The sequence below is a fragment of the Pisolithus orientalis genome (genome assembly GCF_024613125.1).
Source record: "Pisolithus orientalis strain OTSU chromosome Unknown F5J12scaffold_20, whole genome shotgun sequence".
In the NCBI taxonomy this organism is placed as follows: domain Eukaryota; kingdom Fungi; phylum Basidiomycota; class Agaricomycetes; order Boletales; family Pisolithaceae; genus Pisolithus; species Pisolithus orientalis.
In genome coordinates this window covers 281,284-307,031 of record NW_026260801.1, presented here as the reverse complement: position 1 = coordinate 307,031, position 25,748 = coordinate 281,284, and the positions used below count along the sequence as shown (strand labels likewise).

Genomic DNA, 25,748 nt, shown 5'->3' with positions numbered 1-25,748 from the left:
GCTGGAGCAAGGGCCGGATGCTCGCAGTCTCACTGTCGAATACTTGTGACAAGAAATTTGGTGGGAGTACTCGGCTCGTGTATCTCACATATCAGTGACAGCTTCCACACTTGAAGAGCGTCGGGTTGGCCACTGCTTTGGCAGTGCACCAATTTGACGCTGGAGTGTAGAATACTTTAGTGGACTGTAGCTCTTCGAAGGCAAGAACTTCGTTTCGCTGTGACTGCAAGCACTTGAGTCAGAGTGTTCAACGTCAGCCCAGCTATCAACCAGACAGCCACGAGGATCGAATTCGACAACATTGATTATCTGATTTCTTGGCTTGCTGTCTGATTTCTGTCTCTTCCACTGACAATGTCAACAGACACGGGATCAACCTCGTCGCCACATGCACATAATACTATCCATCGATCCCACACCCTTCCACCCACAGCGCCGCTCTCCTCACAGGTCGGTGGACACGCAGGAGTACAAACAACAGAGGATGGCTCGTTACTCCTTAAACCGGCCCTCTCTAGAGAACTGGCATTCTACCAGCTCGTTCGTGATGGCATATCGTCAGACATCGGCGGCGCGACCGCGGCTGCATCAGGATTGAAACCGCTATTGCCATGGATTCCAAAATTCCTAGGAGTGCTATCGATCGGAAACCACCTTGTAGACGTCTCACCGGAAACGATGGCGACGCATGGTCTGCCCGCTGTCCCGCCAGCCAACGGAACAACGACTACGATCGTCCTGGAGAATCTCACATATGGGTTCCACAAACCATGCATTCTCGACGTCAAGTTGGGGACCATACTCTACGATGAAGATGCTCCTCCCGAAAAGAAGGAGCGTATGATTCGTACCGCTGCGAACACGACCAGTCTCAGTACTGGCGTACGTCTTACGGGCTTCCAGGTATAACTCCCTGTTGATGTCTGTGTTTGTATTCAGGAACTTGTATAGGTATATGCAAACGATCACCCTGATCCCGTACTTACACCCAAGAAATACGGGAAAACGATCAAGCCAGAACATCTACCAGACGGGATCGCGCGGTTTTTTCCCTTTCGCGGCCCAGCTTCTTCCACCACCGCGCCTCCCTCTTTCCCATCGTCAAGCGATGACATAACCACGCCTGGTAACATCCAACCAGGCCTACCTCCACCGTCCCTGTTCGTTCTGCTCACACGCCTCCTCGAGGCACTTGAACATCTCCGCGCAGCACTTGCCGAAGCGGAAGTACGCATCGTAGGCGGAAGCATCCTTATCATATATGAAGGCGACTGGGCATGTGCAGAAAAGGCTGTGCGGACACTAGAAGGCGGTTTTGATCTGAACAGAAAGCCTACCGTTGCGGGCGAAGGCTTGAGTGAGAACGAGGAGGAGGGGTCCTTGGACGAAGAAGATGAAGCCGAAGAGGAGACGATCACGGTCGAAGTTGACGAAAGCGGTCACCTCATACTGGACGACGTTATCGCAACGAGTCCTGTCGTTGAGTCTTTCGAAGAAAACGACGACGACGACGACCAAGACTGTGATGACGAGGATGAAGAGGATGACCCGCGCCTGTTCAGACTCTCCCTAATTGACTTTGCGCACACACGACTCGTGCCTGGACAAGGACCTGACACGGGCGTGCTGCTCGGTATAGACACACTCATCCGACTCATTCGCGAGCGACGGGACGTTGTTCAGTTGTTGATCAATGAAGGTGTGGACGCTAAAAGCACTCGTGGTCACACGTAGATGCGATATACCGTGCCGTGGTAAACGTGTCCGGGCGGATGCGATACGCACTTGGCTTGTACCTTATACTTCGTGCAAGGGTCTACTCCAAAGAAGCAGAGCGTTAGCCATTACGTCGGCAAAGATACCAATTAGACCAGCGTACGGCGATGGATGTACATACTTCAAACCAATACACCGCAACACTAGAAGCCCGGAATATAAAATGGGTCAGCATGGAACTGTCCCTGGTAGCCAGTCCTGGCACTATCGTTTACTCCACTACTGGACTAGTAAGTCTATCTAATTTACAGGCTCCGACACGAGATAATACCTTGATCCACCCCCGTATATCCCAAAATATTTCCTTTGCCAATCATCCGCACTTCCACAAGGCGTTCCCGCGCCCGCAACACGTCCCATCCCCACACCAACAATGTGCAGGACTGAACCATCCTTCCGCACCACGCGAATCACTGACATCCCCTTCCTCGCCTTCGCGGTAGCCTTTACGATTGCTTCTGTCCATGCACATGCTTCGCAGAGGTTCGGAGCACGTAGTACGAGGGTCTCCCCGCCTCGAGGGTAGGCATGGTGGATGCGTTCTAGGCATCGTCGGAGTGAGCACGGTTTCATGCAGTGTGGAGTTCGAATTTATGAACGGAGAGAGCTTAGGAGCGATGTCCTTGACAACAAGTTGGAGATCTCTCATGTATACATATGCAGATGAGTTCAGATGTTGCTCCCTGTGATTTCCTTTCTACCGCTGGTACCCCTTCGAGCACAGTCCGGTCGACTAGGCTCGCCTTGCGTCATCGCAAATGTCGGGCTACTCTCGCGTGTCGTCGAGTTTTGTGGTTCTCCCGGGACAGGATGCCGAGGTACGCATGAATGAGACCAGATATGTGTAATTGGAATCTTGCTTTTGTCCGGCGTACTAGAGCGCGTACAACTTGAAGCCTATCGATGACGCCGAGGACGCGGACGGGCCCGAGTTCGCGAGGGACAGCGAGGATGACTAGCTCGACCTATCCTGCTAAGGTCTGTCTCGTGAACCACGAAGTCACCTTTGCCGGGGATGTTGGATCCGTCCAGCTCACTGACTTGATGGTCAATGCCCGGTGACGCGGCGGCGGCTTTACGTTCTCATAACCGGTTTTGGTCGTTCGATGCTCCTGCACGTTATTGCTGGTGTTCCCACCAAGGAGATATAGGTGGAGATATAGGAGGATAATTATCCAGCGGGGAAATTATACGGCGATTGTAGGCTTGCGGTGAAAAAGAAACAGAAGACGTAAACGCGAAGAGTAACCATTCCAGGCCCTCCGTAACCCTTCGCTGGGGAGCTTGCAGCGAGTGATGCTTGGTCACCTTGATGCTTCCAGAACATAGGATTCGTGGAACAAATACATAAGCGTGTGCGCCACTTGTTCCTTGATCATGGTTACCAAGACTTGACGCTATTGTGCACAGCGGTTGATCTTCACGTCGATCCTTCATTCATACACGGACAGCTGTACACTGCATCAAATCACGGGTTTAACGAAGGAGATACATAGGTCATATGTACTAACTATGAGAAGAATAATATGTACTGCCAACATGTGTAGTTTACTGCAGCTAGCTGCATCACATCTTCTGCCTTGGATACATACCCAGGTGCGGGTCATCTGCAAAGACACGATGAATGATGAGAGCCTCGTACAACATATGCTGTTGAAATAGCGTGTATGTATGATACATGTTGCACACCCCGTTAAATGACACTAAAATCTAATGATCCCGAAAGCCAAAAAAAGAAGAAAAACATAAAAGAAGGGTCTGGAACTCAACCAAATGTTTGTCCAGTAGCGAGCTGTCGAACGGGTATTCCTCGACCGTCGGCGCTGTGCCTGAACACCTATCGCAAACGACCCTGTCAGTATACTCACACTCCTAGTAGGAGAATGAAGACACGTAGACTTACCGTGTTCCCCCACCATTGCTGCAGACTCACTCCGATCTGTGAAATATGTAGGTCTATCAAGTGATCGTTCAAGATGCGGGCCAGAAAGAGACAACTCACTGTTCCGTTCATGGGGTGTTGTAGTCTGTAAAAGTGTGCCCAGAAGTAGAACATGTAGCAAAGGTAAACGAGGGAGGTGGATGGAACCACGTACGTGAAAAATATCACCAGTACTGACACAGCTAGACCCGAATCGAGAGCGGCTGATAGCACGTCTGTGATACATTTAGTTCGGTGTAACGGGACAGAAAGAATAGAGGAAAGCTCACAGTTGTACTTGGCCCACCAAGGGAAATTATGTCTGATACACGGTAAGCTACGTGGACGCCAATGTCAAAAGGCACTGTAACCCCCACCTTCGAATGACATTTTGGAATATGTAGCTGACCAACCTACACCCAGCGGTTGGCGTGCATGAATACCAAGAAACAACTGGTCACTTACGCCCAAGGTACGAAATTAAGCGCGGTCGCTGGGGGTATAAGGGACGTTCCGTTGAAAAATACTGGGCTATTGAATTGGTTGTTAGTTCGGGGGGACCTATCGACCGGGATTATTATTGCCAGAGATCTTACAAACTGGCAGGGCGTCAGTCCGGCTGTTGCTGTTGGTGAAGGATCCAAATACGCACTTAACGTATCGTAGGAAACTATTTGGCCACTTTTTCATCAAGAGCAAAGGTATAGCGGGTGCGATAGCACCGATGACGAAGAAATAGAGTAGGGCTGGAAAGCAGTCAGCCCATCGCATTGTATGGGAGAAACAAGTTACAACTGGGAAGGCAAATCAGCGTTACCACTAACAACAAAGTCTCGACAATTTTTACGCACTGATAGCGACGTCCGCTGGAAAACTGAAGTGCGGGACCCACGACACCTGTGACCAAGAGCAGTTAAGCATGCGATATAGGATCCACATTTATACTCGTGTGCACGAACCCCATATGATAGAAGCCGTTCCGAATACTTGAGTGTACGGACAAGTGAACCTAGAGTGCAGCTGAGAGGTACGTATTATTCAACAGTGATTCTTCTCTCTTACCCGTCCTTTTGGGTTACCGAACACATGTCGCTTGACATGGGATGCGTTAATACCAGCGCATCCGTGGGTATAGGTACGTCTGGTAGAACCGTACTTACGGTATATTGCTAAACATCCATGATTGAACGCCTAATTGTGTGGTTGCAGCGACCATAGCAGCTACTACCTATACCCAAACATGAAACACCCCACCAAAAAGTACAATCTCGGGTTAGACGACTTACCTGACACCAGAACATTTTACGCGGAGGAATTTTCATATAGTGGCCGAGCTTGAAGTCAGATGCAAAAGTCAGCGCTTGTGTCATCGTCTGCGTGCCGAACGGTGTCTGATCAGCAAGGAGATGATCGCTTCGAGAGCCTACTACATACGATATATCCCCACGTCTTGAACATCATCATTGCGATTGGTCGACCTGGTAGTGCGTATCTGGAATCATGAATGAGTGGCTTGCCCTGTTAGGAGATTATCATCACTGCTTTACCCTACGATTAGCTCCGTAATAACACTGAGGAGTGATAAGTGCCCTGGCAAAGAACTCAAATGAACTACCCACTTAAGGCCGACTTGCTGGTTCGTTATCGCCTGTATCATCCCGCAAGGTATGACATAGGTAAACGCTGCGGTGGAGCACCTGAATGAGAGACACGAACAAATATAAAACCTGTTTGGCATACTTACCGATGAGCAGCGCTACCACGAACGCCCACACAGGTAAATGCGTCGGCCACACCTCGAAGCTGATAACTCCCAAGGCAAACATCACCACGAACAAGATAAGATACCACCAATCCGGAACTTGGGGGAGGGAGGAAGGGGGTGAAACATGCCGATGATTAGGGTCAAATACATTTCAAATACGGGGGTGTGCAGTGTCGTCAATATTCCCTACCTTGCGGGTACAGACTCATAAGACGAGCGTGGATATCGGGTTGTTCCGCCAGTGATCGCCGAGCTTGCATCATGATTTGTTTCCGAAAATACAAGAATGTGTGGGTCAATGTTGCTAGTCAAAGTCAATTTTAGCATTTCCAGAAGAAGGATTTCATTACACACCCGTGATTGTTGCAAAGGCTAAGCTGATAGACAATTAGCGGGTCGATCACCTCATGTTGCTCGTACATACGTACCCATAGGACATGGCAAAACAGGTCCTTCAGTCGCTTTAGCACCGAGGGAAGAGTTGAAAAGCTATAAACGCGTACGACATGAAAAGCGGGCTGTATGCATCGTAAGCTGCCTCGTCGAAGATGATCTGGTTCGTCAATACTCGGGTAACATTGTACGGCTGTGCCAAGTTATCATATACCAGTCGCGACTGTATTCTACCAGTCCAGTCAGCAACGCCGGGAACAGAGAAGCAAATAGAGATTCATTACTCACGGCATGTAAAGTGAATCCCACGTGTTCGTGAACTAGTAGACAGCGTGAGCTTGAACGTCCGACTTAACAGCTGTGGATAAGTACGAACGTATAGTATGGGGGTCGCGATCCCTACCACAGCGTGGGTAAGAGGGTAAGATATTCAGGGGAATGAATGCCCCACGCACAGTAGAAGATAACAAAACCCATCAAAACATTTGCTGCTGCCCACCCTGACCAAATCAGTGAGTTCATCAAGCAGTAAATACTTGCGTGAAAAAGAGCATACATGGTGTGGCCAGAGGTGACCCAATGTACCTATCGAAGATTCTGATGGGTAGAGGCGGCAGAGGAACCAGATAAACACGCACGCGATCTGGGCCCAGTCGAAGGTAATAATAGACATTCCCTTGTTCTAGCGTCAGGAGCCGGAACCGCGTAGCTTGGACAATAGGCGTCACGTACCATACCATGCACATAGCTTATCGCCCGTGAGATCAGACAGAGGTTGGAATTCTTCGAGGGGACTTACCCGAACAGTTGAGCAATCACTACCAAGATGCATGGTATCACGACTAGAAATGGAACGGATAATAGTTACATACCTGCATTATCTGGCCATATCCAAGTCACCCATGAAAAATACGACAGTGCTTGGACTAGTTTGACCCAACGTCAGACTCGACGCCAAGGTCCAGAGTAGTTCGCCTTACACAAGTATCCTGGGAAGAAGTCTAAAAGCGACGAGCATTTAGGATGGAACATACTTAATACCCGAACAATACGATTCCCAGCAGGAACTCACACCATACGAACGCGACTAGAAACGCGTGCAGGAAGAAACGCCCTCGACTTAGGCCGCCGAGTTGTCCCGCGCCGGCGTATTGTTGTGAATGAAGCGTGTTGAACAGTGCGCATGTGACGAGAGACGACGGCCATATCATGCTGGGCGGCGACACGAGAAATCGACGAGCGATACCGCCGGCAGAGAACCCTATCAGTTGGGTAGACACTACCAGAAACCATTGATCTGTTATGGAGGGAGAAACCTAATCAGCGAAGGGAACACACAGTTTGAATAAGCGGGATCGAACAGCTGAAACTGTAGATTTGATTATAGTATACACGTTGTACAGCAATGATGTCGGTCTAGGGCGGTGCATGTAAGCATGGTTCGTTATCGCATAGGGAAGACTTACCGCGTAAGCTGACTGTGCTCCAACGGAAGCCATTATCTGTGTGGTGAAGCATAACTGGAGTTTAGGACATGCACCAAGCGGAAAGAGAGGAAGAGAGAGAGAGAGAGCTGACGGTTATTAGCACATGTTCCTTCATGGAGAAGGGACCAGGATTTAGTGATACACCGAATATTCGTATTCGTGGCATATATCGGGCCCATAGTTTTCCCATCGGGAAGGACAACAGTTGTGGAACGAAAGAGCTGATAGCGACGGAAGGGTATCGGTAAAACATGAACTGGTTCAGGCCGGACGTGATGACCGCCCATGCCAAGCCGAGTACCCAAGTTCGTAGTGTCACGGCGGGTATAGATGGGTCGTCAGTGTTAGCTACCGCAGCGCGGACCTCAGGATACGGCGAGTCGTCATCGAGCTCGTCTGGGTCGTCGATGTCGAGGTTGGGGTCGTCGAAGTCGGATGAATAGCGTGACTGAAAAACACGTCATGGGCACACGTTCAGTCGAGTGTACTACTCCGTATGACTTACGGTAAGATGTGAATCTGCAAAGTATCAAGCATGTGCGATACTAAAGACGTCATGTGGGGTGCCTACCTGGGCTCAGCGGTCGTCTGCGCTGCTGCAACTCCTTCTCCTCGTCATCTGAGGGGCCGAGCGAGAGCTTTCCCTCTGCATCCAACCTCTGTAGCGGGTATTCTTGCGCGTTCCCGTATTCGTACTCGTCGGGCATTAAGGGTGTCTTGAGGAGGGTTATGGGTTGGGCACTGGGCCGCAGACGCCTATATTACTTGGTCCAAGGAAATGGCAGCAAGTGAGAAAGTTTTGGTGCCTGACCATCGCATAAGCTTGGGACCTGAAGGCTGGGTCTGACAAGATGCCGAACATGTACAGGTCTATAAAAAATGTATAATATTGGGCAGTGGTCTCAACCCTGACACATGCTGGCATCCCAACAAAGTCTAAGAACAGGTATTTAATAGCGTCGTTAGAACGGAACGCCCCCTGACTAGCAGTATATCCACCAACTCTATGCGGGATCCCACATTAAATCATTCAGCGACGGTATCCCAACGTCTTTGGCAAGCGCCAATGCTACCTCGTATGATATTCCACACTTGAACATAGGTGGCCCATCCAACTTCTCCATCGGACTCATCCGGTGCAGGGCCCGCATGAACGCGAGCTCCGTGACCTAGAACATCGTTAGCATGTTTACAGGGTACATGCAGGATTGTCACTTGCAGCAGCGTAGACATGTATTCGACCAATCTCCATATCCGTGTATTCCCCTGGCAGCACGAATCGATGGTCGAATGGCCACGAGTCAAGGTCATGTTCCTCTAGCAGGGACCCAAGGATTGCTAGTAACCGGTCCAGTGGGAACGCAGAAGGGCCCAGTAGTCTTTGGGAAACCTACCAATCCTTACGTTAATGTCCGCTGAAGCCAGGAACGGTGGGTCGGACCTACAGCGGAATTTTTGTTTGAACCTCCCTTTGTTGACGACGTATTCTTACGTCGTCTTTTCTTCCGCTCTGACGCGCATCTGCCGAACATTCTCATGTCGCTCTTCGCCGGATTAGTCGATGCCAAGAACGCTGCAACGAGAATGAACTTGGATATCCGAGGCAAATTTGCTGTCCTGGGATTCGATGTCCTTGCTTTCTGCCTCTCGTTTCCAGGTTGTACCTCAGGCAGACCGTCCGTGGGATCGTAGTCGTTCTCCGAGGCCCAGTCTGCAGCATTTGTCAGACGCGGATAGAGCGCCTCCAATGCACGAGTAAACGACGATGAGAAGTATTTGAACAACCGCAAACGACCGTCCGTGTTTGGCAGCTGGATGTCAAGTTCGTGGTCCCCGTTTGAGTGATCGCCGTCTTGTTGCCAGACTACTGGTTTGACGAAACCAGGCCAACGTGCTGCAGCGATGTATTGAAGTTCGATGGGATCGTTCGTGTAGAGAGAGACGGTCCCATATATCATTTCCGCGTAGTGCTCGTAGAACGATAACAAGCCTGGATGGTAGGTCATGCTTGGCTCCCCAGACGACGCGAGGACCTCGGATGTTTCCCGGAATGCAGATACAAGTCGTTGAATAATGTCTAGAAAACTGTTTTTGAACTTGAGCACTCCGGACTTCCTCAACATTCATACCTTGTTTCGTTAATGGCTCGACATCCAGAAAGTAGGGGTCCGGTGCAGCCCCAAGTGGTGGCCGGAGATCCTCCCAACACATAGATGACAACAAGATGACATTAACCCTGACACGCGCCTGCAAAAAACAGGTTAATTAACGGCGCCATCAGGTAAGGGTGAGATATGGCAACGTCGAAATGCCAAGTGTGGGAGGAGGATTGTGACTGACCAATTCAGCCAAACGCGAGAGGGGAACGATGAGTTCGGGTAGATTCTCACACAATCTTTCGGCACGTTCGATAAAGATGACCATGGAGGGTTCTTCAGTGGGAGATGTCTTGCCTTTGCCCTTGTTCCTAATCGGCAAGTTGGTTCCATGTTCCGCAGAGAGTCTTCTGAGACCGTGAAGAAAACTGTCGATGCTATCGTTATATTTCACGCCGTCCTCTCCCGGCCACGTCTGACATCCACTTTCCCATGAGGGCTCCCACCCAGCGAGAGCGTTGAGGATGGTATCGTAGAAAACGCGTGCATGAAAGCAGGCGACTGCGTTAACGCGAGCATAGCGTATTGGAGGAAAGTGTGAGTCTTGTGGGACGTCGCGGAATACAGCATCCACGACAGACGCGGTGATGCGCGGATTGTTTGGGTCGGAAATGCAGATGAACGGCGGCAGACACGCAGACGCGAGCGTGCAGAGGTGGCCAATGAAATGCGCGTAGCCGGGATGCAAGTCATCCATGCTTAGGTAATCCATTACACCGTGGTTTGGTCGTGTCAAGTTAGCACAGCCACCTCCACCTGCAGCACCGACCGCCATGGGGAAGCTGAACATTGCACACCACAAATCTTATCACCCTTACCGGAGGGACAACATCGAGCGTGTACGCAAAGATGAAGAGGAGGCAGCAAGACAAGAGGCAGAGAAAGAGAGCAAGATGGCGGTGGCGGATGCTGAAGCCAGACTTGGCGTTCTACGAGAACGTGCAGGGCTAGGAGCGGCAGACGAGAAGGGGAAAGGGAAGGCGGTCGACGGGGGAACGAATGCCCTTACTTCGGCTACTGGTACTGGAATCGGAACTGGGAAACACATCAACCTCTTTGAGGATTTGGAACAGGTACGCTCCAGCGTTTGGGTTACAGTGCTGAAATTTAATGGCCCGATTAGCAAGAACTCATAATATCCGCACGAGCCAACAAGAAGACGACACAGTCTGAGCTCGAGAAAGGCGTACCTCTCGCGCCCAGCGCAAAGGACCTGAACCCTTGGTACGCTGACAAACGAGCCAGCAAACGGACCGAGGCAGAGAACGAAAACGATCAGGATGAGAAGAGGTCAGAATGTCTGTTTTAAAAGTTTTGGAATAACTTTGACGCTTTGTTGTAAACCAGAATGCGGGATATGGCCTTTAAGACAATAAACGATCCCCTCACTGCGATAACTCAACAACTGGCAGCCCGCTCGTCATCGTCGAATGACACTCGTTCCTTGCCTCCCAACAATCGCTCAAGAAACAAACGCTTCCCACGTAATCCGGACCCTCCCCCACCTCCTCCACCGCAACCGAAACCACTAGATCCCACGAGCGAACGTCTTCGGCGCGAATCATCAGAACGGGAACGTGCGCTCGCCCTTATCCGTAAAAAGAAACAAGAAATGGCAGGCAACGAAACTCCGAGTACCGTGCATGGTGGAATGGACGGTGGTTATGGTGATGTATTTAATCGGCGAGAGGTGGATGAGGCTCACGCGCAGAGGGACCGGTGGAGAAAGAGGCATTGGTAGAGCCGTAGTTGGGGGAATTCTACCCCCTTCCTCGGTCAATATAAGGTCTTCCTCGTGTCCAAGATCTGCGAGTTACTACCCAGCTACCAGGGAACAAACTTCGGAGTCGTCTTCCTTCAACTCACGCACGGCTCACTGTTCCGTCTGGCCTACCGATTGAATCCTGCCGATCATTTCCTCGACACATAGTTGACGTCGACTCCACGGGTGGTCCTTATATAAGACAACGTATGGTAGCTGAGTTGGAGTCACTAAGTCTACAGTTCTGTGCTCAACAAGACTTTCAACCTGTCTGCAACCATTTTGTACCTTATCAGTAGTCGTCTTCCGGCAAAGCGACTCCCGGATGTAACTTTGCCCAAGCAAACCTCTTATCCACCCATTCCTCCATACCTTCCGAAGCCCAACAAGAAACTTGGAGTGATAGCCACAATCTAAAATGTCGGAATAGTTTTCCTTGCTCATATAATACACTCCACTCCCTGCTATCCATGACCTTGCAAAAGATCTCGCGCAATCTTTCCCTATCTTCCGCAGGGCCGCCTTCATAGCCACCTTCTTGATCATCCGGATCCTGTATCCATGCAGGTATAACGGCGCACTCCCAGAGAGGTGCGATAGTTGCTCCTTCGAAATCAATGAGACTCGTCACATCTCCGGATTTCTCGTCGATCTGTTAGGCAATTATGGTCATTCCCAGGCAAAGATGTGTTAGATACAAACGCGCCTACCATGATATTCGACAAGCGGAAATCGTCGAGGTGTATTGAAAATGGTTTCATCGATGTACTTATCGCTCCACCGGGCTGATTATTCCCCGGATAGACGGAGCACAGTTCAAGAGCCTTGCGAAGAATACGTTCCCCAAGTTCAAGTCGACTGGCAGCCACCTCTTGATCTGCCTCCTGTTCCTCCAGCCCGGACAAAACTACAGAACGATGGTGGGAAAGAACATGGAGTTCAGCGTGAAGGAAGCTTTGAAGATAGTCAGAGGTATTTGAAAAAGGTCCTCGGTATTGAGAAAGCTCGGTGTGTAATGGAGGCTCAGCCTCAGGCACACGAACGATACCGTCGGCTGCACGATAGAAGGGTACACTAACGATTGGCCCGACATAGACATCATCTTCTGGGGGGGAAGAAAGATAGAGGGCTCCTGCGCGATCGAAGCGCAACTCAAACATGACCTTCAGGTACTCTGCAACTTGCGATACCACACGCTCTTTCACGTTCATCGAGAGGGTGTCCCATTTTGTGTTAGCTGAAATACCTGGTACCTTGAACACCGAGGTTATACAAAACAGAAGATATCGAGTTTAGCAGACTGACTTTTTGCATGATCATATACTCCGCTCCGACAGGGTTGGAAGCATCCGAATTCCACGCGTAAACCTGAGGAATGGGGATCTGAGTTTGTGAAGCAAGGTGTTTGAGAGTCGCAACCTACTCATGCGCAAGACGTCAGCCAAAAAATTGTGATAAAATTTGCGAATAAAGTTCCACTGACCTCTGACTCTAGCTTGTCCTTCGGAAAGGCAGGCGCTGCGACACGGACGACACCAAGTGATGTTCCATCTTCCTGATGAACATCGTACACCTATAGTGAAGAAGAAAGTCTCTGCACACGTTCAGATCATCGCATGCGAGGGTCTCGTATCAACCTTATGATAACCGCCCTCCGCTAACTTCTTAAGATTACAAGCCTTGCCGAAGTGGGAGTTGACCGCAACCCCTAACTGATAAAGGCTGAATGTGTCAGAGTCCGCCTCACCGTCGTAAGAAAAGGTCGATACTGTATCGTCTTCAGCCATTGCGAGATCCGAGTCATACAGGTGGACAATGTTCAGAGTGGCGCCGTTGTGTGAATATTGGCACGAGACCTTGTCTAGATCTAGATGTAATTAAACTGTGGATATATAAGCTAGACTGCGATAATAGTTGGTAACAGTCCACATACTACCCATACGCGTTTTTCCAAGGATTGGACAATGTTAGAAAGGAAGCAAAGGACATATTAGCGAATAGCGCCCATTTCACCCAACACAACTATTTGTACATGTCCCGCAAAGACAATAGCAACTAAGGTAGCGCCACAGGTGATATCTAGGAAGAAAGAAAGGAATATATAGGAAACAATCTGCATTGGGGTTTCTTCGCGATGGCTTCCGCTATCTTCCTGCACTCAGAGCACCTCTCGATTTCATAGCGAACAAAGTCATTATGCCCGACGACCTGCGCCACCTCAGACTTCGTGTACGCGGTAATTTTGCCACCTGGACATACATCAGAGCATTTCTTGCAATAACCGTCTTGTCGAATTCTTCTGGTTGATTTTCCACGTCTGTAGTGGTGTGTTTACGGGGGTGCAAGGTACGGCGAGTTTCAGAGCAGAACACAGGAAGGGCGGAAATATATACTGAAGTGCGGACAGGAATCATATCTAGGTGCGGTTGCGGCCATCAACCAGATTACCAACTTGGTATGGTCAGTCAGGCTTCCTCAGAAAGTGGCGTGATCGTGTGCAATGACTTCGACCAATGGATCTCGGATCAGGAAGCTCGTGAAGTATAGCCACGATCTCATTTCAACTTGCTCGTTCACCGGCAGCTCGTCAGCCATTTGGTGGCCATATAGCGGGCTTGTTGACGAGGAGGTTTAGCGGGCTGAGGGATAAGTAAGAGGTAGGAACTTCACCTTCATTGGTATCGGGACCACTCCACATTACGTTCACCATCACGTATGTTTTATTTGCGACTCTGTACCGGTCAATATGACAGAAATACACAACAGGATGTACGACCCACCTCGTTGCCTTGTGCATTGGTTACCTTCCCATCATGGAAGCAGCCTTTGCGTCTGTGGGTCAGAACAACCACACAACTTTGGAAAAAGAGGCTACATAGCGCCCTCTGGGGTTCCTAGTGATGGCCTCGTCATTCTCCGGAAGAATCCGCTATGCAAGTATGTGTGCCAAGAGTGGGTGCAGAAGCAAACCTACGGAAGACAAATATGGACATTCACCTCTCTGGAAAAAAAACTTGCGCCAAATAATCACACAGCTGAAAAGTCGAAAGCCTTTCAAAATTTAAGGGTTAAGGAACAACCTCATAAGACGACTAGATGAGCTCAAATGCCTCTATTGGCTGCCAATCATCCTCTCCACTCGGCACAAAATCGAATAATTTCGAAAAACAACTCGTTCCAGGTGTCGAAAAATGTTGATACGGATTCGTCGCTGATATCTTGTGTCCACAGCGGTAACAGAAGTGCGTCTTGCACTTTGAACAGGTCATCTGTGGAAAAGATGGTGGTAGGACGATCATACACTGAATCGAGTAACGTACGTGATTGCAACCCATACTCTTCTCCACGCGCAATGCACACCCGGGACATTCTGTCGTGCTCGATTCCAACCATTTGCGATTCTCTTCTTCCTCTCGGTGTTGTCGTACCAGACGTTGCACACTTGTTCGACCGTAGCGCCGCTCGAGGGTAATTCGCCCATGTTCCGAAGCCGCAAGATATGCAAGGACGATCTTGGATGTTACGGGAAGTGGACATGGTGTGTGCGGGCCATGCCTGAAAAGATAAAGATTATGTACTGTAATGTAGCCTAAGTTGAAGGATGCGACTGTAGGAAAGACGCACCATGTCCGTTTACAAAAAGAGCAGAAAGAGTATCCACATGAGTGACACTCCCGAAGTCGTGCCCACCCTGATTCGTCGTACTCTGTAGTTGACGCCGTTTTTTCCCTCGGCACGGGCTCCTGACAGTATTCCATCGGGCAGTGGACCGTTGTAGGATCTAACATTCTTGTCTCTTATCATTCATTTCCAATGGGTAATCAATCGCACATACCTCTTTCCAAATCCCGCTTCCTTCTGAGCCATTGCCATCGCTTCACTTCCTCCTCAGACAGTACCGCCCTTACTTCGTCTTCTGTTGCTTCGCGGAACTCGCCGCCGCTCTCACAGCCCACTTCTGGACAACCGACCCTACCGACCTCTCCTTCTCGTATGTGCAAACCCCACATGTCTACCAGGCATGCTTTGCAGAATACATGACCGCATCCTAGGTGCAGGCAATACACACCCTTTCTTGATGTAAGACATATCCCACATGGGTAAGACATCTGTGCGAACGTCTTGTACTGCTGCCCTGTTGCATGTGCACGTAGCAGGGGTACTAAAAGCGCAGGACTCGGGTGCGGTATGCTAATGGAGAGACGGACGACCATAGCCGTCAGCAAGAAATTGAACGTGAATTAGCCACCATTGGTGCGCTTAACGCACCCTATGCGTCCATCCTGACCAGCTAACCCAATCGAAGTGAGAAATTCACCGTTCCGTATCCACTCGACCCATGTGTAGAGTATGCCAGTACCTCCCCCAGAGACTGCATCTCCACCCATATCTGCCCACATCTCCATCATCTGCCTCCTCATCTCCTCCATCATCCTCGGCGGCACCCATCCCGAGACTGCCCGTATTGCAGTGAGCTCAGCAGGAGAGTGCGTGGGGTACGAGGGTGAGAGGATGATGTCGAGGAGAAGAGGAGGTAGATTGGAGACGGAGACGGATATGGGGGAAATAGTTGATGCTGGATTACATGTATGCTTATACTCGGCGGCTGTCGAATCTAGCAATACTGGCTGGAGAGGGATCGCAGGACCACTTGTCGTGTTGTACAACTCATGCGGTATAGGAACGATCTCAATTTGTCTTTCGGTGTCAAGTTCGACGGGTACCTCAAGCCTGACAGTTCCATTGGATTTCGAGGTGCAAATGGTCGGGTGAATGGACTACACACAAGATGGGTGGGGGGTGTGTCAACAAAGTACAGACACTCACCTGAAGCACTTCCCATTCTTCTGCTTGTAATTCGCAACAACATTCTAGATCGTCGTCGGAATACGACGATGAGCTGATGTCCTGCAGTGAGGTTGCTGTCATGTTTGTAGTTGTCTTGGAAATTGTGAGAGCCGGCAAAAAAAAACAAAACAACTTGTTGCATCCACGTTCCACTCTAGGAGGCACAGCACCGCAATCTACCCCTATTCAATATATGCCGACCGTTAAAGTAACAGCCGGATATATCATCGAACAACATGTCATGAAAGAACGAACTTCTGGCTAACATGGAGGTACCATGGACATCAGAGGATGAAGAACTCTCAAACTTAGACCCGGAAGGAAGAGAGGTCACAACTGTGGATCCCGTCGTTAGAAAGGTCAGCTTATGGACGATGTGCGGTCCAACCCCCGAACTCCTCGAATCTTATGTTTGTTCGCCGTTACAATCTCTTACAGCACTCGCGCTAATATCAATATCCTTTAGACTATCTTCTCGATGCCCACGTGGGTTACGATTCCTGCGCCTTCTTTGTGCTCACACGCTGGGAGTTTGTTAGCACACGTGAAGAAGCCTACGAGAGGTCGCACCAATACGAACCGGATAGGGCCGCAAGACAGAGGTTCATGGAAGTATTTGGCAGAGGCATCCAAGAAAGTCATATGAAGTTTTCAGCGCGGTTATATCAGACATTGGATGACATTGGCCTTTGACCTTTGCCAAGTTGGTCGCTAGCGGAATGGCACTACCAATAGTAGGTGCTACACTCCGAGCGCTGTCCTAATTACTAGTTCTATTCCTTCTCCCCTCGCATCAGTTGGCTGTGTTGGCGCCGATAATAAGCTGGCAAATGGATTGTTGTGTTCATGCTCGAGGAAAAGCAAGTTGCTGAGGTCCACATGGCGAGCCCGCTGCTCACAGCTTTCTTCGTTTCCATGGCCAAAGTCTTGCAAATCCTTCCTAAAATATATGCCAGAGCATTAAGGAATAAAACTGGTGCCGCAGCATTACTTCGTAGGATCCGGGGAAGTGCACACCGATCGAGATGCACCTTCGGCTTCATTGCCCGGGGTGTGTATTTGTTGCAGGACTTCCAATGATCGCTAAGGTAACTTCTCTCCGAGAACAGACGCTCCGCTGTCACGCCCCGGCACCTGCCGGTGGGGCCACCGCAGTGCCACCGCACCTCGTGACCTGGCCGTGACGTGAACCGTCGCGGTGGCGGTGGCGGGGCCGTCTTTTCTCCGCACGTGACCTGGCCACGTGCCTGGGCTGCACTTACTATTATGGTAATCGCCTGTCTGTGCATGCATGTCGCTCGCCTGTCGCTCGCCTGCCTGCACTTATCGCGCCTGCCTCTGCCTCTGCCTCTCTCTCTCTCTCTCTCTCTCTCTCTCTCGGTCGAACAGAGCGCCGATTGATTGTTTATTACGTACTTTTTGCGTCTGATTTCGTTAATTCATTCATTTCCCTGCCAGCTGTCGCTTGCCATCGCACCATCCTCCCGCTGGGAAACGATCGCAACAGATGCTGGACCCCCCCTCCTTGCTGATTCGCTGCCCACAGACCAGGCGATAACGGCCACTCCTTCGACGGTCCCCTCCTCGCCGTCGAGCTCCTCCAGTGTCACCCTCCCCAAGTGCTCTACTGAGGCTCAATCCGCTGCTGAACTCGAGTTGGCAACCATGTGGGACACCTCTGAAGCTCAATCCACTGCCAAACTCAGGTCAGTAGCCACATGTGACACTGTTTTCATCCCTCTCATCCTGATGATCTGTCCCAGTGCGAGAGCAGCTAACACATCTGTTGATGGCCATGGACCCTGCTCACTGCAGAGTTGCAAGGGTGTGCTCCCATTGTGAGTCAAAGTGTGGTTCAGTGGTGAAAACCAACCAAAACCAACACAAAAGACAACAAAAGCGAGTGGTGGTGTGCCTATGTGGTACCTAGATGGTAGAACCTGTTTTTTTGGGAGGGTTTCTGTGAGCTACAACACTCAAAGATGAGTGCTGAGGGTTGGGGGTGCTCCTGACAAAGAGGGAGCAAGACTGTGATAGAAAGTGATAGAGTAGACTGCTGTCAGCCTACAGAAGGATGGATGGTGACTTAATTTGATGTCCTAAGCTGTACTGAGCTCAGGGAGGGCTTGGAGTGAAGTATATGGATGATAGATGATGATAAGCGAAGTAGATGATAGCTAGACCCTTAATAAAGTCTCAACTATCAAAGCTGATGAATGATTTACTGAGAGATGATAAATTGCGAGCAAGAGGGGCTCTCTGATGTCTTTTTTTTTTCTACCTAAGTACAGTGACTTATATACAGTACAGGGGTGTTGCCTATGGAAAACAAGGTGCAAACACTTGGTAAGTGATTGGTAACTGATGAGTAAGGAATGTAAGCGATGGGTAATCATCTTGGAAAGCATTGGTAAGCATTGGTAAGGATAAGTAAGCCAAAAAGCGAAGAATCAGTAAGCAAAGTCAAAAGATTGGTAAGTATTGGCAATAGGTGAGTCAAAGACAGTCAGAATGTCAAAGTATGAGTCAAGCAATGTCAGGAACTGGGAAAGTGCACTGGAATCGCATTAGGGGGAGGCTGTGCATGTCACATCTTGAAGAGATCGCTTCTAGGCCAAAGTGGGATGACAGAGAGGCAGCGCTGATCTGATGCCAATATAGTACATCCAAAAGCAGACAGGGTGAGTCAGATGTCAACAGGGGTCAAGCTTTGGGGGTCTGTGGGGTGACAGGAGCATAGGGGATCGCAACTTTCCCCCCCAAACCATCCTCTCAGTGAAGCAAATAAAAACTTCATGAACGAGGCTCTGTTGGAAGAGAGGATGAAGGGGGAGCGCCTTCTGCTGTATCTTGCAACAAGGAGGCAAGATGTGCATCATACTTGTCATGGATGTGATCAGGGAGAGTGGAGAACAGTAGATTATACTGTAGCTGTTGCAATTTTGGAAGAATGATGGACGAGACTGGTATGAAGATGTTGCAGGGGGCAGGGAGGAAGGATCCATATGCTTCTTGGACCAGAGAGACTGAAACGACCACATAAGACCTTTCCAAGCGAATGACAGACCTGAGGCAACCAAAGAACGTCCTCCTGGAGGTCATACTGACAAAAAGAACATGCTGTCCAAGCTGGATGGGCTGAGAGGGGGCAGATGAGGGTGGGATGTACCAGGATGCTTCAGGACAGAAGCTGGTAGGAACTCCTGGTAGATATATGTAGCCATGGTCCCTAGCAAAGGGGACAAGCGAAAATGACTGATGTGGAGGCAGCCATATCAGAAGAATTAGCGAAATGAGTGTCTTTTGGAGGGAGTGCTGTAGAAACATGTGGAGTGTGCAAATCCTTTCCAATCTTGGAAGGTAGGATTGTGTGGCTGAGCACTACAAGTGAGTGTGGGAATGGTTTCGGTGTCTGCAGAATTGGTGGAGATACGTCAAAAACTGGAATGCTGTACACGGGCGCTTAAGAATTTTATTGGTGCTTAACTCACCTCCTCCTTTTTCTTTGGCACTGACAACCTGTTCTTGTGCGAGGGATGACTGCCGACATTGCTGGCTGTCCTTCTTCGCATGAGGGCTATGGTCTTCACCTCCATTCATCAGCTACATCCATGTCCACCTCACCAAACACCTTTGGTGTGTGACATCCACTGGCAAGAAGAAATGCAATTGTCCCTGATTGCAACCAATGCAGGGAACCCAGGGAAGACAGAAAAACCCAAAGGAAATGAAGAAAAGAATGAGAGAGGATAAAGGTAAGAAATCAAAAGAGAAAGGAGAAATCATGAATAGTCATCTGAGTCATAGTCATTTTCATTATTGTGTTCTTGGTTTTCCTCATCTTCGTCTTCATCATCATTTTCATCATCATCATTGCCATTACCTCCCCCTTCTTCCTGGCTATCTTTTTCCATAACTTCTGGTAAGGGAGTGTGTCAGGAATAATAGGGAATGAGTCGAAACACTGCGACTCCCCAAGCTGAAATGGTGCCATCAAGTTCTTTAACAACATAGGAACCTCCCTTGGTGCGACGAACAACCTCATAGGGACCAAGGTAGCGTGGCTTTGATTTACGATCCAGTTCCTTTTCCACTTGAGTGTTGCAAACCAATACCAAGTCTCCTGGCTCATAAGCAGACTTCACCAATCATAATGCATACCTCCTCTCAAACTGACCCTTGGAGTGCAAACGAGATCTCTGCAGAGTGGTGAAAGCGGCATTGATGTCCTCCTCTCTCTTCTCCAACTGACGAATGCGAAGTGTGAGGAGCTCCTGAGAAGTCATTCCAGACCGGAATCCTTCAATGAGATATGTAGACTCAAAGAGATCAAAGGGCAAGACGGGATCAAGACCATGGAGCAGGAAGTAAGGGCTGAATCCAGTGGAGCGACGAGTAGTAACCCTGTCTGCAAAGAAAGCATGATGAACCTTGGAAGGCCAGAGCGAAAGGTCTCCTTCACAAGCCTTGATGATAGCCTCTCTGATAACAAAGTGTCCACGCTCTACAACTCCATTTGCTTTTGAATTATATGGGGAGATGTGAATCTGCAGAATGGAATAGTGCCTCATGAGTTTCTCAAAGGCACCCTTGACCTCACTGCCATTATCAGTGACAACCTGCGCAACAACACCATAACGACAGAAAACCTCTTCCCAGAAGAACCTAGCAAGACTGTCTGCATTAGCATGTCGAAGAGCACGACCTTCTGCAGCGAGGGAAAGATCATCTCGAGCTGCAACAAGATAGCGATATCCACTGAGCTTTGGGCATGAGCATGACATCAACATAAACCTTCATGAAGATTCTAGGGGAAGTGGAGATGGTGATGGGGACCTCTGCCTTATGAGTGCTTCGGATCTGGCATTCATGGCAGGAACGGACATGGTGGGCAACATCTTGATAGAGCTGAGGCCAATAAAAGCACTGTCTGATGGTCTGAAAGACTCCAAAGACTCCACGATGACCAAGTTTTTCATGAGCATGACCGAGGATCTGAGCACAGAGACCTGGGTCGAAGATGACCTTAGCTGGAGGATGGGGGCCTTGACATTTAAAGAGCTGGTCTCCACGAAGGAAGAACTGGAGGGACCTGTGAATGAAACGCTTGCGGGCAGTGTTGGAAGGGAATGGTGGCAGTTCTGTTGTTCGAAGGAAGTGGAGGATTCTACGTAAAAGGACATCCTGAGACATATCATTGGAAAGGAAGGACGGGAGGGTCATGACATTGTACAGAAGGGGATGGGCTTCCATGAAAAGAATACTCTCCAACCACTCATCAGCTTCCTCTGCATCAGCCTCGCCTTCCTCATAGTCTTCCTCAGTGGGCTGGCATCTAGAAAGTGCATCTGGGGCTCGATGTCAAATAGCAGGGACATGAACAAGCTTAAAGTCGAAGAGTAGGATACCCTCAATCCAGCAATTGACTGGTCGCATTGGGCTGAAGATCTGGATCATTGAGCATACCTTTGATGTACTTCGCATCAACCTCTACCCATAGATGACAAACACCATAGAGATATAGATGATAGTGACGAAGTGCTCTGAAAAGACCATAGAGCTCAAGCTTAGGCTGGCTGTAGCGAGATTCACGTTCGTTGATGGGGAGTGATCCATAGCGAGCAGGACGTTTGTGACCCTCATCATCATACTGAGACAGAACGAATCCAATGGCGACATTACTAGTATCAATGGAAAGAACGACTGGCAGGTCAGATGAGTAGTCAATGGGGTGAAGGGCAGGAGCAGACGAGATGGCAAGCCTCAAGGCATCGAATGCATCCTGCTGGGCCTGACCCCAGACAAACAGAGCATTTCTGCGATAGAGATCAACAAGTGGGTGAGCCAACTGTGAAAAGTTCGCAATCCAGATGCAAACAGTACCACAGAGGCCTAGGAAAGAGCAGACATCCTTGGGAGTGGTGAGTGCCGGCCAGTTGACGACCTTCTGCACCTTATTGTCATCAGGAGAGTGACCATGAGGATGGCATGCTTGGCCAAGAATGACAACACGAGGCTGGCAGATCTGAGATTTTGTGCCAGAGAATGTTCCACCAGCATGAGCGAACCGATGCATTACCCTATGCACATCTACAGCATGTTCCCAAATGAAGCGACAGATGCCAGGATTCTCGGGTAACGTTTCAGCATTGCCATCGGCATCTTCATAACAGGTTGCAGGACCCTTGATGGGCAGGTCATCGATGAAAATGTTTGCAATGTGAGGGATCTCGTCTTGTAAGATGAACGCTGTACAATTCTGAAATTCCGATGGTGAGTTGGTGTAGCCTTGAGGCATGGCAGTATGGCGCAGTAAGCCAAGAGGTGTCATGAAGGATGTCAGATCTCAGCTATCAGGGTGGAGTTGGCATGCGTCAAAACCTGAAAATAGATCAAAGACGGTGTAGCATTGTCGGCCAGCAAATGGCTCCACAAAGTCATCTAATATCGGCGGAACACCAGCGTCCCGAATGGTAACCTTATTCAGAGGCTGTAGATCGTGGATGATGCAGATCTTTCCATTCTTCTTCATAACACAAAACCACTTGGAGCGATAGGATGACTGGGCCGGTTGGTAGAGTCTGGCAGCGATCTTCTCCCAAAGAAGCTGTATGACATGTTCTCTTATGCCAGGGGGAATTGGAATGTTACAGAACTCCCATGGTTCGTGTGGTAGGACAGGGATGATGTAAGGTGAAAAGTAGTCAGAGCGGAAGTTTCCTCTCTCAGACTCATCAAATGCCAAGGCACATTCATTTAGCCTCATCACATGTGAAAAAAGTTTTTCCTCTTCTGGCCAGAGAAAGCCATTGGCATTAACCTTCATGGAAGCCAGGCACTCTTGAGTAAGCTTCCTCATGGGAACAAAGGTCAGAGGGTGACAAGTAAGTGGTGTGAGTGATGCGAGGGGGTCTTCTGGAAACTGACAATGGACCCGAGCATCCTCTGGATAGACTCCTGGCACTGGTTTGACTTTATGGTTGATGCGCTTGTATGCTCCATAAACCGACTGGCCTGTTTCACAGTCTAAGACATCTGTACCTGTTACAAGTTTTCGTCTAAAGTGTAGTAAATCAAGAAAATCAGATAAGGAATAGAAAAAGTGAAGCTGTTTTTCGGTTTTCTGAACAGAAGGCAGATCTGGTGTTTTCGAAAGATTAGATAACGAAGAAGAGGAAGAATCAAGATAAAAGGAGCTTTGAGACTTTGAAACTGAGGGAAGCATAGTAAGTGGTGTTACAGGAGTATAAAAGCGAGGAGATCTTTGTGAATTTAGGAGTTTAATGACTTCTCAGTCAAAGTGAGCAGTCAAAGAGTCAGTAATACTATAAGTACAAGAAGAAATGCACAAATCAATTGCAAAAAATCTGAAGAAATAAATCATGGGTGGTAGGAGTAAGTGGACGAATACACTTGTTGGGATCACATGGTATCTCTGGTTCTTCTGAGCCACAAACATCTTGGATGGTGACATACTCCTGGCCTGAAGTTGAACCTGGAGAGCTGGAGGCAGGAAAGTGATCTGGATATGAGATTGCTTCGAAGGGAGGAGGGTGTCCAGAAGCTGCAATGAAACCAATGGCTTTAGCAAGCATATGGAGGCCAGACTCCTGCAATGCATTCACATCTACCTCATCTTCATCACCTACTACAACTGAAACTCCTGGAGTGTATGACTCATCTGACAAAGTCAAATGAGAGGAAGAACAGTCCAATCTGGTCTTGTTGTCATCGCCTGACTGACCCTCTACAGTGTCCTGTAACTGAGCAACCCATCCAGTAGAAGTATGATGCATGACAACATTGTTGTAAGGCACAGGCATCGCAATTGGCACCTCATTGATGACAATATCAGGTACAGTGGAAAGAACTGCAGGAGGCGATGGAGTGGGCAGGAATGGGCTGGGCAGACAGAAGTGAGAGTTGGCACCAGTATTAAACATGTCTGAGGTGAGAGGAGAAAGTGTGGTGGGTATATCTGGGGATGGCTGGACTTCCTGACTGTTTTCTTGAACATTAGACACAACTGACTCGCAGTATGAAGTATCAAAGATGGACAGCAAAGCCTCAGAGTCTGGAGTCACAGTATCTTCAGCAAACAGGAGGGAAGTGTGATGGGAAGCTTCATTGGGCTCTTCCTGCGAGATAATGACGGGTTCTGGTGATGAAGGAGAGGGAGTTTGAGGTGGAGCAGTGATGCCATTCATTAATACAGGTGAAGCAGGTGGATCTAAGTCAGATGGCAGTTCCTGAGGTGGTGTTTCGCTGTGCTGAGTTGGAGATGGCTCTGGAATGAAATGGGGATAGAACCGGACATAAGCAGACCCTTCAACCTCATGATAATGGTCAACAGGGGCAGGAACCTGTTGGATTAAGCGAGTTTGGAGCATCAGGAAGTCCTGGAAGTAGCTGCCTGATTCATCAGTACCCCTTTCTCCAGCAAGAGCATGGTTTGAGTCAAGATAAAGGGGTGATAAATTGGGAGTGCGATGGGAGAGACTGGTGAGCAGGGCAGCAAGTGACTGGCGCTCTTCAAACCTGATCCTCTGGCAAATCCTGGCAATGACATGGTTATGCTCCAATCCACTTGTCTCAGTGGACTCCAACTCTTGCAGAAGTTGATGCACAAACTCTGAAGGAAAGGGGCTTGAAGGAGGTGGAAAGGTATGAACTGGGATGGGCTGGAAGGCAGGCAATGCTGAAGTGACATCAAACCCATCTGCAACTGACTCAGGGTACAGCAGGGTGGAATGAAGCAACTGAGGGGGTGACTGTGAAGTTGATGGGGGTGGAGCGAAGATTATAGGGGAAACTCGATGAGGAGTACCAGCTGATACATCCATCATGCCTTCATCAACACTTTCCTGAGCTTGGGCAGGCTCCAGAGTCGCCATAAGTGTATCTGCAACAGTTCCAAGCTGACCTTCAGTAACACACATCTCCAGGGGTCACTCTGAATCGGCTCCAAAGACAACAAAGGTCCCAGACTCTCTCTCCACAATGCTAACAGAGTTTCCAAGGGCCCAAGGATGACCTAGGAGGAGATCAAAGCCAGCATTGGTGTCTGGGGCAACAAAAAGATTGGTCCAAGTCTTGGCAGCACCACAGAAGAGGGGGACATCTTGTACCAGGCCTTTCAGTGTCGAAATACCCCCCTTTGCATCTCGCATATTGACAGTTTGTGACATATCAATGGGCATGCAAATGACAGACTGAGCTATACCTGATCTGACAACATTCAGGGTTGATCCAGAGTCAATGACACCTGTCACCCATCGACCATTACAGGAGAGATTGATGGTGATCAAGGGGCTAGATGTCAATGCAAGATAAGAAGCCACAGGGGGAGTTCCATTGACAGCTGTCACAGATTTGACAGGCTGTTGCATCAGTGGCTGTCTTTTGAATCGCATCAGTTCCTGGAGGTGCTGAGAAACATCCCTGGAAGTGCCAATAACCTCCCCAACTGATACTGTCAAGGGAGTCAAAAGAATCTGATCTACAATGGCCTCGGAACTGGCAGATTGCGAGAGGGATGAAGATAGGGATGTGGTAGCAGCAGGCTTTGACTTCTTGGGCTTTTCTGCAGAGTCAGGGGCTTGTTCTGATGGCTTTGGGACAGAATCATCTTCCATGATGG

General features: G+C 49.3%; 5 protein-coding genes across 5 annotated transcripts; 2 read left to right on the top strand and 3 right to left on the bottom strand.

Annotated features, from left to right (window-relative positions):
• Positions 1-354: 354 nt before the first annotated feature.
• On the top strand, positions 355-1,734 carry F5J12DRAFT_722903 (uncharacterized protein; the record flags this gene model as incomplete). Its single annotated transcript, XM_051741409.1, has 3 exons — positions 355-903; positions 952-1,338; positions 1,486-1,734. 3 exons carry the CDS (start codon positions 355-357, stop codon positions 1,732-1,734), a joined length of 1,185 nt encoding a protein of 394 aa, XP_051598734.1.
• A 1,807-nt stretch (positions 1,735-3,541) lies between these two features.
• Positions 3,542-10,195, bottom strand: F5J12DRAFT_722852 (OPT oligopeptide transporter protein-domain-containing protein; the record flags this gene model as incomplete). The annotated part of the gene is made up of 39 exons (XM_051741403.1): positions 3,542-3,613; positions 3,680-3,715; positions 3,848-3,933; positions 3,988-4,019; positions 4,075-4,110; positions 4,163-4,228; positions 4,350-4,443; positions 4,493-4,594; positions 4,657-4,706; positions 4,760-4,789; positions 4,858-4,925; positions 4,984-5,057; positions 5,128-5,189; positions 5,245-5,380; positions 5,442-5,558; positions 5,653-5,766; positions 5,817-5,839; positions 5,891-5,914; positions 5,966-6,085; positions 6,144-6,175; positions 6,232-6,254; positions 6,311-6,355; positions 6,412-6,440; positions 6,494-6,531; positions 6,588-6,603; positions 6,655-6,673; positions 6,728-6,781; positions 6,836-6,856; positions 6,928-7,152; positions 7,217-7,271; positions 7,322-7,357; positions 7,434-7,790; positions 7,848-7,861; positions 7,914-8,058; positions 8,392-8,511; positions 8,574-8,721; positions 8,747-9,419; positions 9,472-9,589; positions 9,683-10,195. The coding sequence occupies 39 exons, from the start codon at positions 10,193-10,195 to the stop codon at positions 3,542-3,544; spliced, it is 4,023 nt and encodes a 1,340-aa protein (XP_051598733.1).
• A 54-nt stretch (positions 10,196-10,249) lies between these two features.
• F5J12DRAFT_770453 (uncharacterized protein) lies at positions 10,250-11,239 on the top strand (the record flags this gene model as incomplete). Its single annotated transcript, XM_051742239.1, has 3 exons — positions 10,250-10,571; positions 10,622-10,800; positions 10,846-11,239. The coding sequence occupies exons 1-3, from the start codon at positions 10,272-10,274 to the stop codon at positions 11,237-11,239; spliced, it is 873 nt and encodes a 290-aa protein (XP_051598732.1). The 5' UTR covers positions 10,250-10,271.
• A 156-nt stretch (positions 11,240-11,395) lies between these two features.
• Positions 11,396-13,266, bottom strand: F5J12DRAFT_206387 (kinase-like domain-containing protein). The gene is made up of 6 exons (XM_051738411.1): positions 13,194-13,266; positions 12,898-13,142; positions 12,744-12,833; positions 12,566-12,679; positions 11,971-12,513; positions 11,396-11,912 (listed from the first exon to the last, which is right to left on the bottom strand). The coding sequence occupies exons 2-6, from the start codon at positions 13,045-13,047 to the stop codon at positions 11,553-11,555; spliced, it is 1,257 nt and encodes a 418-aa protein (XP_051598731.1). The 5' UTR covers positions 13,048-13,142; positions 13,194-13,266; the 3' UTR covers positions 11,396-11,552.
• A 588-nt stretch (positions 13,267-13,854) lies between these two features.
• On the bottom strand, positions 13,855-16,255 carry F5J12DRAFT_840055 (uncharacterized protein). Its single transcript, XM_051746096.1, has 9 exons — positions 16,088-16,255; positions 15,530-16,038; positions 15,096-15,451; positions 14,885-15,041; positions 14,581-14,815; positions 14,258-14,529; positions 14,041-14,084; positions 13,931-13,992; positions 13,855-13,874 (listed from the first exon to the last, which is right to left on the bottom strand). The coding sequence occupies exons 1-6, from the start codon at positions 16,187-16,189 to the stop codon at positions 14,353-14,355; spliced, it is 1,536 nt and encodes a 511-aa protein (XP_051598730.1). The 5' UTR covers positions 16,190-16,255; the 3' UTR covers positions 13,855-13,874; positions 13,931-13,992; positions 14,041-14,084; positions 14,258-14,352.
• Positions 16,256-25,748: the final 9,493 nt, after the last annotated feature.